This window comes from Syngnathoides biaculeatus, chromosome 6 (assembly GCF_019802595.1).
Source record: "Syngnathoides biaculeatus isolate LvHL_M chromosome 6, ASM1980259v1, whole genome shotgun sequence".
Classification (NCBI taxonomy): Eukaryota; Metazoa; Chordata; class Actinopteri; order Syngnathiformes; family Syngnathidae; genus Syngnathoides; species Syngnathoides biaculeatus.
Genome location: NC_084645.1, coordinates 7,711,897 through 7,729,256, shown reverse-complemented (window position 1 = coordinate 7,729,256; position 17,360 = coordinate 7,711,897). Strand labels below are relative to the sequence as shown.

The window sequence follows — 17,360 nt, the reverse complement described above, 5'->3', positions numbered from 1 at the left end:
GTCGCAGGGCAGATATCAACGTCATCACTGAGCGGGAATCAATCCTGCACTACATGCACCAAATTCAGGTGCGTGTACCACTAGACCATCAGTGACCTCAACAGTAATGTGATAAGGTCTATCCTTGGTATCTGACTCCTTTGATGTTTCAAATAAATCAAATAAATAATAATAATAATAATAAACCAAAATCATGTTTTACCTTACTTTCGTGTTGGCTATACCAGTGATTTTCAAACTTTTGGAGTGCACCACCACTTTAGGGGATTAACTTTTTCCACACCCCCCCATAGCTTGAAATGTTATCTGAAATGTTGAACTCAAAAATTATAGAAGCAGTGGCAAATGATTGCGCTGAAAATTGGAACCTGGGGGGGAATTGAAAAGTTGTCAAGGGGGGCATCGGGACAGTATTTCAAATGAAACAATATCTTATACGGTACCGATACCTTTTGCAGGGTCGAACAACACACGATCAAACTTAAGATTTCAAGGAAAATCCATCCATCCATTTTCTGAGCCACTTATCCTCACAAGGGTCACAGGAGTGCTGGAGCCAATCCCAGCTGTCATCGGGCAGGAGGCAGGGTACAACTTGAACTGGTTGCCAGCCAATTGCAAGGAACATGGAGACAGACAACAGTCGCACTAACAATCACACCTCAGGACAATTTAGAGTCTCAAATTAATGCATGTTTTTGGGCAGTGGGAGGAAACTGGGGTGCCCGGAGAAAACCCACGCAGGCACAGCGAGAACATGCAAACTCCATACAGGCATGGCCGGAATTGTGAGGCCAACGCTCTACAGCTGCTTCACCATGGCACATTCAAGGAAAATATGGTTCAAAAGATTGCCCAGGACTACAACAAAGATGGAAAAAGCTCCATGGTACCAAATGATCTTTGACGCTCCACTGCCAAGTAAAATAAAGCTGTTAAGTTATTGACATGGTAGATTTGGTCCAAGACAGAGTTAATTCAAATAGGAATTCAAATGGGAGCCATTCTGTTAGTACGATATTAGATTTTAGTTGCACATCAATCACACGCACAGTTTTACAAACAATACTGTAGTCCTCACCTTTGAGGCTCCATCATCTGCGCTGCTATGTGACTGGAGGCTCCCAGGGTAGGGTCCCCAAACTGTGTCTTTATGGAGGTCCCTGCGAGCGATGACCATTCTGCCACTGCCTTCTTGACTGAGTTCCAGCTCATCTGTCATGGGATTAAAAGAAAATCAGCATTACATTTCTAACTAAATTTTCTCATGTCTGAGTAAGGAAAAATTTCTATTAAAAGTTGCATTAAAGCCATATTTAAAAGCATTTAGTAGCGTTAGCCTTGCATTAACTTTCATGTAGATGTCTTATTATAATAAGATAAGATTTTGATACAGTCCACAGATGATATTTTTTTGATCACCTCTGTTTTGATATTCAATCAATTATAAATAATCTTTGAGTTTCTGAATTACTGGAAACATACTCTGTCACATCAACCCAGAAGCACATGATGGGTCTCTGCAAACAAATACTGCTTTCAACTTGAACTTGACCTGAACCCTTCCAAAAGTAACGGGAGCAGCTAACCAGCTAAACAGTCTGTGGCTCATCAGCAGAGGGCGTTTGATATGAGCTGAGCTATTTCAGCTCTGGCTCAGTTCAGCAGCAGCTTTTTGTGTATTTCCTCTTTATGATAACTGTAGAAGGATGGCAGTGACAGCTGTGGTCAGACCCAACTGCATCCCAGAGAGATAGTGAGCGATGGGAGTGGTCTGCAGTTTGGAGAAGTTCCAGCAGAGAGAGCAACATTGGTAACTGCTGCAGAGTGAGAAACTCACTGGGTGGGATTTGTATAGCCACTGCTGGGTCTCAGGCTCCCTCCAGTAGAAAATCAGTTTCGTTTTTGTCATCATCCTGACTCTGATGAAAAAACAAAACAAAACCATCCTTGCCTTCTTTTCGTATTCTCCTTTTTACATCCATGGTTCAGGAGACTGTTTTAGGGGGTCGGTCTAAAGTGTTGGTCCTGATAAGAGTGTTTGTCTAACACTCTCCATGTCAAAACACTCATCTATCTTCTCTGTATCTATCCCCACCAGAGAACAACGGACAGACGCTGATAAAATGTCTTTCCCACAGTTGGCGGGGTGGGCGTGGGGGGTCGAGGTAGAGGTGTTGGCGCAGGAAAGGGAGGGGGCAGATTTATGAGGAGGTGCAGAAGCATGGTTTGAGAAGGAAAGTCATGTTGCAATGCATCAAATACTACGCTAATTTACATTCAGTCGGGGTTAAATATATAGTTTTTTTTTTCTCTTAAAATGGCACCTAAAAACTTGAGGCTGTCTCCCAAATTCAATAAATGTACAAGTCACGGTCAGCACTGCCAGAACTCCCATTTTTAAAATTCTCTTGCCCTGCCCACATAACAACTCGAGACAGACACTTTGGTGCTTAGATTTGCCTGACAAGATGTTTAGTTACGGTGTCTTGAAGACAGACATAAAAATTTGGACTCACATCTGAGCAATGTCAACATCAGATATCCGTTCCAGGTCAAGAGCTAAGCCAAACATGACTCATCCGTTAGTTTAACCTGCTGGCTTCAGTGTCTGAAGTCCAATGTCTGTCCACCCTCTCACCAGTATTCCTATGCGGTGTATGTTTGGCCACTGTGACCCTCCTTATCACATCACTCCATCAGTGTCCAGGCTGCATTTGTGTTATTGGCTGATCCTTACCACATGGGAGTCTTATCAACCTGACCAGCTCCATTGTCCCTTATTGTGAAATTGTGCAAGGATTTGACCTCAGTAAGCGAACACAGAGATCAATTTATAAACAGGTCTGACACCAGTTTTAGTCTGTCAGTTACAGTGAAGAAAATAAGTATTTGAACACCCTGCTATATTGCAAGTTCTCCCACATAGAAATCATGGGGGGGGGGGTCTGAAATTTTCATCATGGGTGCATGTCCACTCTGTGAGAGATAATCTAAAAAGAAAAATCCAGAAATCACAATGTATGATTTTTTTTAACGATTTATTTTTGTTATACAGCTGCAAATAAGTATTTGAACACCTGAGAAAAACAATGTTAATATTTGGTACAGTAGCCTTTGTTTGCAATTACAGAGATCAAACGGTTTCTGTAGTTCTTCACCAGGTTATCACACACTGCAGAGGGATTTTGGCCCACTCCTCCACGCAGATCTTCTCTAGATCAGACAGGTTTCTGGGCTGAGAAACACAGAGTTTCAGCTCCCTCCCAAAATTTTCTATTGGGTATATTGGGTGCCCAGAGAAAACCCACGCAGGCACGGGGGAGAACATGCAAACTCCATACAGGCGTGGCCGGAATTGTGAGGCCAGTCACTATTGTTTGGAGCCATATTCAGATTATATGCGATCACGGCCAAGACACCATCCCGTCCGATCCACTTCCGCGGCAGAGATGAGCCATCGCGGCTCATTGCAGCCGGCAGGTGTGGTTTATGACAGAGCCGAGGGGTGCTGCTTTCCGGGGGTGTTCACAGACGCCGCAGTACTGAGCAACACAGTCGAGCCGGGGCGCTTTATGCACGCACGTGGCTGAGTTCTTCAGAGCCACCCCCGTCCGCAAAGCCCGACGAGCAGCCTTCGCAGAAGCAGTGACCGCCGAACGCGGCGCATCAGCCGGTGTGGCTGATAAGCAGGAGGTGGAGCATGTAATGGAGCCAAGCCATGCTGTTTTTAGGGATATTTTCAAAGCCACCGCAGTTCTTGTTGAACACCGTCGAGCCGTGACGCATTACTGCCTACCTGTTATTTGGAACCCATGAAGCTCTCGTCCTCGGCACCCGTGCAATCCATTTTTCACAACGAACCGGGTCTCTTTCAAACTTATGAAGCCTAAATCCATTCTCCCGAGTGTTCAAACAACGTCCAGCAATGTAATGACCAAATTATTTTTTATGAATTATGACCAAAAAGTTCAATTTTCGTCTCATCTAATCACAAAACATTCTCCCATGACTCCTCTGTATCATCCAAATGGTCACTGGCAAACTTAAGACGGGCCTTGACATGTGCTGGTTTTAACAGGGGAACCTTCTGTGCCATGCATGATTTCAAACCATGATGTCTTAGTGTATTACCAACAGTCACCTTGGAAACGGTGGTCCCAGCTCTTTTCAGGTCATTGACCAAGTCCTGCCGTTTAGTCCTGGGCTGATTCCTCACCTTTCTCAGGATCATTGAGACCCCACGAGGTGATAGCTTGCATGGGGCTCTACTCCGGTTGAGATTGACTGTCATGTTTAGCTTAACCCTAACCATAACCATTTTCTAGTGAATGTTCCAACAGTGGACCTTTTTCACCAAGCTGCTTAGCAATTTCTCCATAGCCCTTTCCAGCCATGTGGAGTTATACAATTTTGTCTATGGTGTCTTTGGACAAGTCTTTGGTCTTGGCCATGTTACAAGTTTGAGTCTTACTGATTGTATGGGGTGGTCAGGTGTCTTTATGCAGCGAATGACCTCACACAGGTGCATCTGATTCAAGATAGAGTGGAGGTGGACTTTTAAAGGTGTACTAACAGGGTCAGAATTTTAGCTGATAGACGTGTTAAAATACATATTTGCACCTGTATCAGACAAATAAATCATTTAAAAAAATCATACATTCTAGTTTCTGTATTTTTCTGTTTGGATTATCTCTCTCACAGTGGATATGCACCTACGATGAAAACTTCAGACCCCTCCATGATTTCTATGTGGGAGAACTTGCAATATAGCAGGGTGTTCACATACTTATTTTCTTTACTATATTAAGGATGAATACACATTATCACATTGCTTCTGTGGTCTATGGAACCATATCTTCCTGTGTCACCATCCCTACATGTGAATCAAAGTAGCTAGTACTGGAGTTGTTTTACCCTGCAATAGACCACTAATGTAGATGGTTTGCCTTGATAGACAGAAGCACTGCTAAAATAAGATACGCTGCACATGTTCAAAATGGTGACCATGTCACACACTATCATGACTGATAAACCAGAGTTCAGCACCCCAAGTCGTACAGTATTGAGTTGGAACATTTATAGAAATTGATTTCCTCAAAAGCATGAATTTTCCAGCAACAACTTAATGAGTTACATCAATAAAGTGTGGTCTGTTATTGATTTGCCTTTTTTTGTGATGACACCACATGTGGGCACCAATGAAAAGATAAGATAAGATGCAAAAATAAAAATAAACAATTCAAAACAGATGATAACTATATGGCATTTACATAAAAGAATAATGGCTACTGACTAGTTGGAAAATGACCATCAATGCTTGTCAAATGAAACGATACATTTCAAAATTGACTAAGTTGACTGCACATTGAAGAAGCAATCACACATCACAACGTTGCTTACCAAGAGACAAACAAGACTTATTCACTATAGCAATATCTATAAAGTAAAACTAGGTAAGACTACTGAAAACCTTTGTTAACAAATGTAAGTTTTCTTACTGTCACACTTCTCAAAGATCCTGGAGAAAATATTTGCACAAAGACTGGATGATTTTATAAATAAACCTAGCCTACTAAATAAAAGTCAGAATGGTTTTAAATAATCTAGAAAACACGTACAGTACAAATATAAACTACAAGAGACATTTGTTCTGATTGGACTACTGCAATAAAATCTTGTACTCTGATACCATCCCATCTTTTATAATCAAGGAGTTTTTTCTTGTCAACTCAAATACAATGGATACACTCATTACCATGGCAATGACATCGTGTCCCGTGTTTTATAAGAACACATTGGGGAAAAACGTGCTGGTGCTCGCTGGTGCTTCAGAGATTATGTTCTTTGAAAGCTTCCTTGAGGTATGTTCACAAACTTTTAAAACGATACCACTTGAAAGCAGGGAACCGAATGTTATGTAACCTAGCAGATGTCCCAGCACTAACTGTTTTATGTAAACATGCCGGCGTTATGTTGAAGTATGCTCTAAGGTTTTGGTGTGTGAAGTTAGTTAGTTCCCAATATTTCTATAATGTAATGTTGGTTTGACCTGACTGATTAGAATACATGACCTGACTAGAGCAGTGATTTCCAACCTTTATGGAGTGAAGACACATATTTCACAATTGGAAAATTTCATGGCACACCAACAAAAATATATTCAAAAAGTAGATAAACAGTCATTACTCCATGTACTTCCTGGCATCTAACAGAAGACCTTTTATTTGTTGTGTCTGTCACTATGCCTCACTGGCATACATAAGAGAACAAATACATTATTTTTCATAAATCAATATGTTTATCTGAGCAGTAAAGGAAAACATCCTGATTGTGTAAATCGTCTAATTCAAACACTTTCTGGATTTAATATTAAGAGTATTTGTTATTATCATTCAGATAATTATATTACCGTATAAGGCAATGGATGTATTGTAAGTAATAGCAAATGATGGATTGGAACCCATCCATCCATCCATCCATCTTCTACTGCTTAGGAGGTTGGATAGCTTTAGCAGGGATGCCCAGACTTATCCTCTCCCCAACCACTTCATCCAGCTCTTCCAGGGGGATCCCAAGACGTTCCCAAGCCAGCCGAGAGATAGTCTCTCCAACGTTTCCTGTGTCGTACCCTGGGTCTCCTACTGGTGAGATGTGCCTGGAACATGTCATTAGGCAGGTGTCCAGAGGCATCAGAGTCGGATGCCCCACCCACATCATCAGCCTCCTCTAAATGTGGAGGAGCAGTGATTCTATTCTGAGCTCCTCCCGGATGACAGACTTTCTCACCCTATCTTGAAGGTAAAGCCAGGACACCCTACGGGTAAAACCTATTTCAGCCGCTTGTATCTGGGATCTTGTTCTTTCAGTCATGACCCACGGCTCGTAACCATGGGTGAGGGTAGGAACATAGGTTGACTGGTAGATGGAGTGCTTTGCCTTTTGACTTAGCTCCTTATTTACCACAACGTAACGATACAAAGTCCACCTCACTGCAGAGACTGCAAAATTCGACTATTGATCTCACGTTGCATTCTTCCTTTACTCATGAACAAGACCTTAGCATACTTGAACATCTCCACTTGAGGTAGGGATCTCATCCTTGACCTAGAGAGGCTATGCTGCCCTTTTCCAACTGAGGAACATGGTCTCAGATTTAGAGGTGCTGATTCTCATCCAAACTGCTTCACACTCTGCTGCAAACGCTCCAGTGAGAGTTAGAGGTCACGGGCTGATGAAGCCAAAAGAACCGCATCATCTGCAAAATGCAGGGATGGCACCAAACCGGACTCCCTCTATGCCTCGGCTGTGCATCGAAATTCTGTCCATAAAGGTTATGAACAGAATCGGTGACAAAAGGCAGCCTTTGTACAACCCTTACCGGAAATGAGTCCAACTTACTGCCAGCAGTGTAGCCCAAACTCTATGACACCAGTCGCACAGGGACCGAACAGTCCATATTAAGAGGGTTTAGTACCTACATACCCTGTGACACGTCTGGGCAGGGGAAACCTCGATCCATTTAAGTTTTTCATCATAGGAGTCTCACAGCAGTGCTTTGCTTGGTCCATCACCTAGGACCTGTTTGTCTTGGGTGACCCAAGCAGGGATGTGAAGCTCCTAGGATCAGTGGGAGACACAAACCCTTCCACTACGTTAAGGTGACAGCTTTCAGGATTGGATGACGGAAGCCAGTCGGTTAATTAAAACTATATAATAGAATGCAGACTATTTCTCTGTCAGGGAGATACTCTTCATAAAACACTCTTTTCAGAAAGTTTGAACGCCTCCACGAATGATTACCTCTTACTAATATCAACAGCTTCATTCTGTTCGCTGGGATACCATGAGACCTAAAACAATCTTAATCCCTTTTAATTACCCCCTTTGCTCACTGTAGACCAGAGCAATAATCTGACAGTCCTTATCAATATGACTGCATGCTACCCTCACTGTACTGTATGATACTATCCCCATAAACGGTACACAAACTGTGAGTGTATGTGTGGCTATCTTACAGCTCTATTTTTCTGTCATTGCTTGATGACCCATTAACGAAACAATAAATGAATAAAAATAAAAAAAAAACATCCTCAAGGCAGTATGGGCTTCTTTTAAATATAAATCAGTTCTGCTGCAGTACTATCTACACACATATGCACCTCACACACACAGTATGGACGCTTCAACAGCCATCGCAGTGTCCAGGTCTCTGTGATGAGCCAACACAATAAACCAATCAGTCTGCTATTAATGAAATAAATAACGGAATTAACCATGACTTGGGGGGGTCGAGGGGTTAGACAGTGACACAGTGAGAAGGGAACCCTGGGAGATAAATGATGATGATGATGGGACTTTGAAAGGATTTTCTGAGCTGCATCTTCGCTTTGTGTCATTTTCATAACCATGTCAATTATTTCGTCCTGTCCGTTGAATTTACACAAATTAATTACAGATTCATTCTGTATTTGAAGCATTACTAAAACAGCAGTTTGCCCAAATCACACACCTTTCCATCATGACCATTCTAGGGCTCCAGGAGATATGCTAAATCTAATATTGCAACATTATTAGACTATATCACGATACACAATATGTATCTCGAGATTTAGTTTCTCCTGTGTATCAAGGTTAAAATGAACCATTTGACTCATAAAATGACACCAGTATCATGATTCAACCAGACACTACGTTTGGATTTTGAAAATTAAAAATAAATATTCTTGGTTATAAGATGACAGAATAACATACGTCTGCAGGGGATTTCTGGTTGGGCAGGGGAATGTGCTGTTTACTGTGAGTGGTGGACCAGTAGAGAGTGAAAGAAGAAAAAATACGTTTATTCAGTGATTGCGATATAATCATTTTATACATGTATCTTATGTGCAAGAACCTCCTATATACATTATCGAGTATATTCAATATAACTCTCAACACGATCTCCTTCCATCAATTTTCTGAGCAATTTATCCTCATAAGGGTCACGGCTGAAGCCAACACAGCTATCTTTGGGCAGGAACACACCCTGAACTGGTTCCCACCCAATTGCAAGGCACAGAGAAACAAACAACCATTTGCACTCACATTCACATCTACAGGCAATTTAGGTTCTTCAATTAACTTACCATGCATGTTTTTGGGATGTGAGAGGAGCAAACCCACGCAAGCAGAGGGAGAACATGCAAACTCCACACAGGAAGAGCCAGGATTGAACCCCAGTCCTCAGAACTGTGAGGCCAATGCTCTATAGCTGCTCCACCGTGCCACCCTATCAGAATTACGCCCCCCAAAAAACCCAACCAAAAAAAAAAAAAAAAAGCAATGCAAGGATGTCATCCATTTACGTAGAGCTGGAGCCTATCCCAACTGGTGTAGAGAGAAAGGTGGACTCTAAACAGATGAAAATGGAGCACATATATGGATAAACAACCACTCACATTGTCAGTGAAAGGGAACGGAACACACACTGCCTGCAAAGAAGTCAGGCAAGCGGACCACATCAGTTAGCGGCAAAGACATTACTTCTTGGCAAAGTTTCTGAACAAAGATCCCGAATGGTCATTGCGTCACATTTAGAAGTATACAAAATACAGTACTACAGCCACTATGAATTTCTAAATTTGATCGTAAAGACATCATCATTTTGATTAAAAGTAAATTATTTTAAGAAATTAACAACTGCCTTTCTTCAATGATAAACCTTTAAATAAACCAACTTCAAATGGAACGTAATTAAGCCAACATCTGGGCTGTTATCTTATGAAAGCTAGTATTATTTCGCTGCCACTATGTGTGGGACTAAAAACTGCAGTCTTACCCAAAGGCTAAAACCATTTTCCTTTGCGAGAACTACTAATGGATATTTTTCTCCACATCTGTGTGTGTGGTCTTTAAACACAAACAAACACACACACAGGGATCTTGTTTAATGCGTGTTCCGCATCTGGGATGCACAAAAGTCATCAAGAACGCGTAAAGCATGTTGAATCGGTGTCCACAAATACAGCATTGCTTACCAACGCATGCATGAAAGGCGCAAATTAAGCATCCTGTATCACAGTTTAAAGGTCAAAATTTGCCTTCTGGGCATTAAAAAAAAACACACTACAAATTAGTTTTCCCATTGAGACAGTCACAAAGACGTAAGCAGGCAATGATGTATATAACAACACGCCTACCTCAACGATGGGTGCCCCACACAATGGTAATAAAATGAGATTCCAAATACAAGAGAAAGAAAAAAAAACTACAAAATTGTGGAAGTATGATAGCATTTCAGAGCGGCATGCAAGGCGAGCACCCCTTCATTGTAAGATGGATCTTTTTCTTCGACAAGTAAGACGATGCATCATGGGACCTGAGAGACTGAGGTGAAGTGTACATAGCGCAAACTGATCTTAACGTTAATCTACTTTATTAACGATGTGAGCTCTGCACACTGTGGAATGTCTCTTAATTTCGAGTACAGTCAAATGTGTGACTTGCTTTTTTTTTACCATAACAAGGAGAATTTAACGTGCTCATTAAGGTACATACATACAGCGTGATTTTTGCTATGTGTTGTTACTGTGTGACAAATGACAAATCTTATGATCTGTGAGTGGCAAAAACTTGAGTCAAGTATGGGGAAAACGTGGCGAATGTGGCCGGAGAGGAATTAGACTAAAAAGGATCATCATCATGTCACCAAACAGAGGAGTATTTTGGTAACGAGAGATGAAGGATATATTTATTTTCCCTCGAGGTTTCTTCATTTTAGTTTGAACAAATAAAACAGTCATGATCCTGCCGCTCCAGCCCGGGCTGTGTGGGTGTCCGCGGTTGCTCTGATTGGGAGGTGCACACCTGCGCCTCATGCAGCCTGATTATGCTGTGTATTTATATGACCCCGATGACGACTGGCCGGCGCCAGTTCGTTGAGCTTCATGTCCCATTCCAGCACTCTCGTATCCCTGATCGACAACCTGTGTGTACCGACCTTCGCCCGCTCTCCGACTAACCCCGTAAGCCTGACTCCTTTGATACTTCTGCCTGCCTTGATCGTTCTCCTGTGTACCGACTTCTGCCTGCCCGCTCACCTGCTCTCTTCGCCCGACGTCCCAACTACTGCTGGTGCACCGGACTGCCTGCTCGATACCCGACCTCGGCATATAATAAACGTTTCTCCTTGAACTACCTTGCATCGTCTGAGTCCTGCATTTGGGTCCTACCCCCGTTCCGATTTGACTTGACAAAAACACTTCCAAATGTTGTAGAACTACAGTCTTGTCTTATTACTATTCCACTTGATGCGTCAAATTTGACGCAGAGCTGTTGCAGTGGAAAAGTTGTGGTCATTTTACAAAATAAAACACATCTGACATGCAAAAACACAAAACAACAGAAATTATATAAATTGGTCACTCCTTATATGCGGCCCAAAAACAAATGCCTCAAAGACAGGTACCGGTCCGCGGACTGGGTGTTAGGAACCACTAATCTAATATCATTATATTAGTGGGATTAAAAAAACAAAACAAAACGATCATTTAACGTCAACGTTTTGGGGAAAATATATCGTTTCCAAATATTTGCTATCATGGCAGGCCTAAGCTAAAATATGTTGTGAGAGCAAGACCAGGATAAAAACAGTATTGCATAAATAGTATACAAGAGGGAGAAACAACTGTAATGAAAAATCTGCAGGATAACAGGCTCAGAAAGCAAGAACAGTACGTGATACTGTGTCTGGATTGACTCGTGTATCCAGGGACTCAAATAGTCACATGTGTCAAATGATCTATGTATATATTTTATTTGACAGAATGTCCAGAACGCCTTAAGAGTTTTTTTGACCGTGGAGTGCAGATGACCCAAAAGACTATCCCATCAGCAAGGGTCACCAACCTTTCTGAAACATACCGTTACTTCTTGGGCACTGTTTAATATAAAGGGCTACATGTTTGATATGCACTTTAAAAAAAAATGTTTAAATTACCTTTAATTATATTATTAATATTGAAATACTTTTCTCTGTAGAAAGAAACCGATCATGTTAATGATTTCTCACTATCATTATCAATAATGATTTAACAAGCTAGGATACAAATATAAATATGCTGTGCTATTTCTATCACTTTTTGCAAATGTTTACATTTTCAAATGATTACTGGTACAATTTTTCCAGAAAATCTCGATTTTCCCGTCACTGGTGAGCTATTCTTAGGACAGGCTGACAGGCTACCTAAGTCATCCTTGGGCGGTACCTAGTGGCCTGTGGGCACCATTTTGGTGACCCCTATCCTAAAAAGCTTTGCATATTTATTATACACAGTGAACCAATACATTTCTTTACCTTTCTTAGTAATGAGCATCGGAACAGAATAACCCTACACCGAGACTCACCTCTATGCCGCCCAATTGATTAAAAACGACTAATGTTGATATCAAATGAGCAGATCACAATGGAGCTATTGATTTTTTGACACAGTACAACAGAAAACCTTTATCAAAGTGTGACTTTGACTCCTCACTAATAGTTTTGGGTTTAACCTATGTGTATTTTCAGTGATAAATCCCAAGCTGTCTCTCTGAGGGGACATTTGAGATTATGTGAGTCCCAGGATGCATATGTCATGGAAACAACAAGTCCCAGCAACGTATCACCACGGAATACAGACACGGTAATCCTCACCTACATCGCAGTTCTTGCTTCACAGTTCCACTATATTGCAGATTTCTATCACAGTTGTTACACTTTAATTTGTAATCTTTTAGACTGTTTATACAATATTTTTGTGGTTTTAATTTGATTTCACTCTCTCTCTCAATACAGATGGTACATATGCCACGACGGTAGCACGGTGGCACGCATCTGACGCACAGTTCTGGAGATGGGGGTCAGATACCGGCCCCGCCTTGTGTGGAGTTCGCATGTTCTACCAGTGCCTGCGTGGGTATTCTCCAGGCACATCCCACATCCCAAAAACATGTATTAATTATAAATTAATAATTCCAAATTGCTCTTAGGTGTGATTGAGCATGCGACTGTTGTTTGTCGCTATTTTCCGTGCTTTTGGCTGGCAACCAGTTCAGAGTGTACCCTGCCTCCTGCCCGAAGTTAGCCATGATAGGCTCTAGCACTCCCATGACCCTTGTGAGGATAAGCAGCTCAGAAAATAGATACATCTCACAATAGCAGTTTTTTTAGAACAATGTATTTTCGCCCCAAAACTTTCAAGAGAAACAATAGTAACATTGTTTTTATTAAGCCAGTGCTTAATAATGCACAATGCGCATTCATACGCCATTTAAAAAAAGCCTCCTGCTCAGTAAAAAATTATTGAATTACAAAGAAATCCTTGTCTTAGTGAGGCCGCGTAAAGTGAACTGCATTGTAGCAAGTGAACACTGTAATACAAACCCAATTCCAATGAAGATGGGATATTGTGTTAAACAAAAAGAGAAATGATGTTCAACCTATATTTAATTGAATAAACTACAAAGACAAGATATTTAATGTTGAAACTGACAACTTTCCTTTAGTGAGCAAATAGTAATTAACTGAGAATTTTGTGGCTACAACACATCCCAAAAATGCCAAGACGGTTACGTTTACCACTGTGTTGCATCACTTTTTTTCTTTAAAAAACATTTCTGAACTGAGGACACTAATTGTTGAAGATTTGTAGGAGGAATTCTTTCGAGATGTACAAATTCAGTCTTTTATGCTTCATATTTTCAATGGGAGACAGGTCTGGATTGCCGACACACCAGTCTAGTACTGCACTCTTTTACTATGAAGCCATGCAGTCGTAACATGCAGAATGTGGTTTGGTATTGTCTTGCTGAAATGGGCAGGGGCGTCCATGAATAAGACGTTGTTTGGATGGCATCTTATGTTTCTCCAAAACCTGTATGTACCTTTCAGCATTAATTGTGCCTTCACAGATGTGTATATGACCCATGCCAATGGCACTAACACAGCCCTATACAATCACAGATGCTGGCTTTTGAACTTTGTGTCCATAACTGTCCGGACTTTTCTTTTCCTCTTTGGCCCGGAGGACACGACGTCCACAAAGTCCACAAAAACAATTTGAAATGTGGGCTTGTCAGCCCACAGAACGTATCAGTCCATCTTAGATGAGGTCAGACCCAGAGAAGCTTGCAGTGTTTCTGGGTGTTTTTGATGAATGTCTTTTGCTTTGCATAGTAGGGTTTTAAGTTGAAATTACGGATGTAGTGCCAAAAAATATTTACTGACATTGTTCCTTTTTTATGAAGTGTTCCGGAGCCCATTTGGTGATATCCTTAACACTTTGATGTTAGTTTTGGATCCAGTGTAAACTGGGGGATGGATCCGACGATCCGGCAATTGTTTTTGGCTTTGCCGCTTATCTGCAGTGATTTCTCCGAATTCTCTGAACCTTTTAATGATATCATGGAACGTACGTGAGGAAATTCTTAAATTCCTTGCAATTGTACATTGAGCAACATTGTCTTTTAACAGGTTGACTAATTTCTCAGGCACTTGTTCACAAAGAGGTGAAACTCACCTAATCTTTGTTTGTGAATGACTAAGCAATTCAGGGTAACTCCTTTTGTACCCAATCATGGCACCCGCCAGTTCCCAATTGCAGATTACAGCCTGATTTTAAACCTTATAAAAGTACACAACGACAATTTTTATATTAATTACAATTCTTGCTGCAATTCTAGTTGATAGGTAACCTGAACCGAACGGCAAGAGAGGTCCGATTGCTTTTTCTTTTCTTTGTCTTGCACTCATTCACCATGATCTTCCAAGTCACCCCCAAAAGTCCAGCAGGATAAGCTCAGTGGCAGATATGTATTTCTGGGATAGACATCTACTACTCAGGACCACGGAATCATTTCCATTTTACCCACTGTTGCACAGTCAAGATAAGACACCTGCGTAGCCTCACTAATCAGATGAGCTTTAACAGAACTTTATCATTGACATTTACACTGTTTACCCAACTAATTTCTCTTAACTGCTCTGCTGAACTTTTATCTACAAAATACATAACCTACCAGAAAAGAGCAAGCAGCAAACATGCAAATTCACAAATATGATAAAAATGAAAAGAGGACATAAAACAAAAAGCATTTATATTCAGAAGGTGAGGAAAGTAAAGACAGAGCAAGTTACTTTGCTTCTTCTGATGATATGAGAACAATTTCTCCCACCTCCAGCTACTCCTGATAAGAAAATGCAAACTGACATTCACCAGAAAAAAAAAATAAAAAGTGTGTTCATATCGACTGATGGTGAACAATTATTTTGGTTGCTCATTTAAAAAAAATACTCTTTGACCTCCTTGTGTGAACCATGTGATCACATGTTAAGAAAACCCCATTAACCACCAAAATGTCAGATTTGCTCTAATAATTTGTTAATGTGCGGACTTGTTACTTGTGGGACACTGGAGACAAACTTCACCATTTACAGGGCACACACTGACGGCTCTGTAAGCCTTTGGTGCTGGAACAGTTTTGCTGTGCAACACGGGAGTTTGAAATACTGCCTTTGATGATTGTTTTATTTTGTAAATCATTCTGATGTCTACTGAAAAAGCAGCCAGACAGAAAAAGGTTTCAGGCCATAGAGAGAGTGACAGAACTGGAGAATATGGGTACAAACCACAGCAGAACAATAGTCTAGATAGACATTCGACTGCAAATAACAAATTGTTTTCTTATTTGTGGATGATGAGACGCGGGGGACACACACACCCATAGAAGGGTAGGATAGGATGTGCAAAATGAGTGGCGCGGTGGGAAGCTTATATAGTGTCTAAACACTCGTAAGTACCTGTGAGATGATATGATGCAACCTGTGTTATTGTTAGTTGTCACAGCATAAGAAATTCAAGCCCATCATGTATCCATGGAACTTATTTGTGAACGAACGCCATATCGCATGCATGTTAGTCAACTGATGTGCTAAGTTGCACATCACGGAAGGGGGGCCTCTTCCACCCAAGAGGTGGGATCAAGAAAGTAAGCCCATCTTTTGTGAGAACGAGCCAGGAGGACTCCGCCCACTTTACAGGACCCAGGGAGGTCGTGAACCCAAAAGAACACCCCGCACAGTCCCAAATGGAGGGGTGAGGGTACCGGATTGTCATCTTCCACACCCAATCCCCTTTTCTTCCCCCACCCAGTGGGCACCACCAGAGACCATTTGCACCCCAACCGCCAACAGTATGGTGACAGATATGTCTCAAAATTATTTTCACGTTTTCAAATCCATAAATAGCTGTGATTTAGGTGTCTTTTTAAAATCCATAAATTCTGTGCATTTATCATTAAAATCCTCAAATATATCACCGAAATATGGTCATGATTTCCATGTGTTTTTCACTCATTCACTCATTCATTCATCATTCATCTACTGTTGCACCTATCCTCATTGGAGTCAAATCAACAAATATATCCACGCTTGACACTGAAAATTATTTGCATGTGTTTTCAAATCCACAAATTATTTGCTTGTGTTTGCCATCCATCCATTTTCTGAGCTGCTTATCCTCACAAGGGTCGTGGGATTGCTGGAGCCAATCACAGCAATCATCGGGCAGAAGGCACAAGGAGACAGACAACAGTCGCACTAACGATCACACTTAAGGGCAACTTAGAGTTACCCATTAAAGGGCCACTGACACCTAAACCATAAAATTTAGTATGTTTTTGACCGAAAACAATCATCCGGAATGGTCCCATCCATTTTTTCACAGCAAGTCTGAATGTTGGCGTAAATTGTTTTTTTTTTTTACATCTACCGCCAGGGAAACTCTCTCTCGGACTTTGTGTTGAAGAAGCAGGAAGAGACGTTTTTTGCAGACGCCTCCAGTGGTGGGGTCGCGTATTTACACCTATTGTACCTGTGAAAGATTAGCTGTTATTCTGTGTGTTAGCCAAAATCCCAGCTTGTTGTATTGCTGGATTTTGCTCGAACACTCGGGAGGATTGATTCACTCTTCACACGCTTACAAAAGACCCGGTTGATCATGAAAAATGGATTGCACAGGTGCAAAGGACAAGAGTTTTGTGGGTTCTAAATGACAGGTAGGTGTGTATAGAGCTGTTAAAAAAAATAATAGTTGGGGGGGGTGTAATCCTTCTCTTATAGCGTAACAAAAGATCCACATCATAATAAATCAATAAAATACGTTTTTATCGCCGGCAAGCCCGGCGTCTTTCATTGCCGGTGGGCCCGGTGTCTTTCATCGCCAGCGGGCCCGGCGTCGGTCCCTGCCGCAGAGGTGGATCGTGCGGGAGGAGAAAGGAGCTCTGGCATGGGTCCTCCTGAGTACGCAACATACTGTCGGGGAGTCTGTTGTTAGTTAGTT

The 17,360-nt window shown here is 41.5% G+C and overlaps 1 protein-coding gene across 1 annotated transcript in view; it reads right to left on the bottom strand.

Annotated features, from left to right (window-relative positions):
- Positions 1–17,360, bottom strand: part of zfpm1 (zinc finger protein, FOG family member 1) — a 152,454-nt gene that overhangs the window by 19,561 nt on the left and 115,533 nt on the right. The window contains exon 4 of the mRNA XM_061821705.1: positions 1,082–1,215. Within this exon, the coding sequence (XP_061677689.1) occupies positions 1,082–1,215 (134 nt within the window). The remainder of the gene's footprint in view (positions 1–1,081; positions 1,216–17,360) is intronic.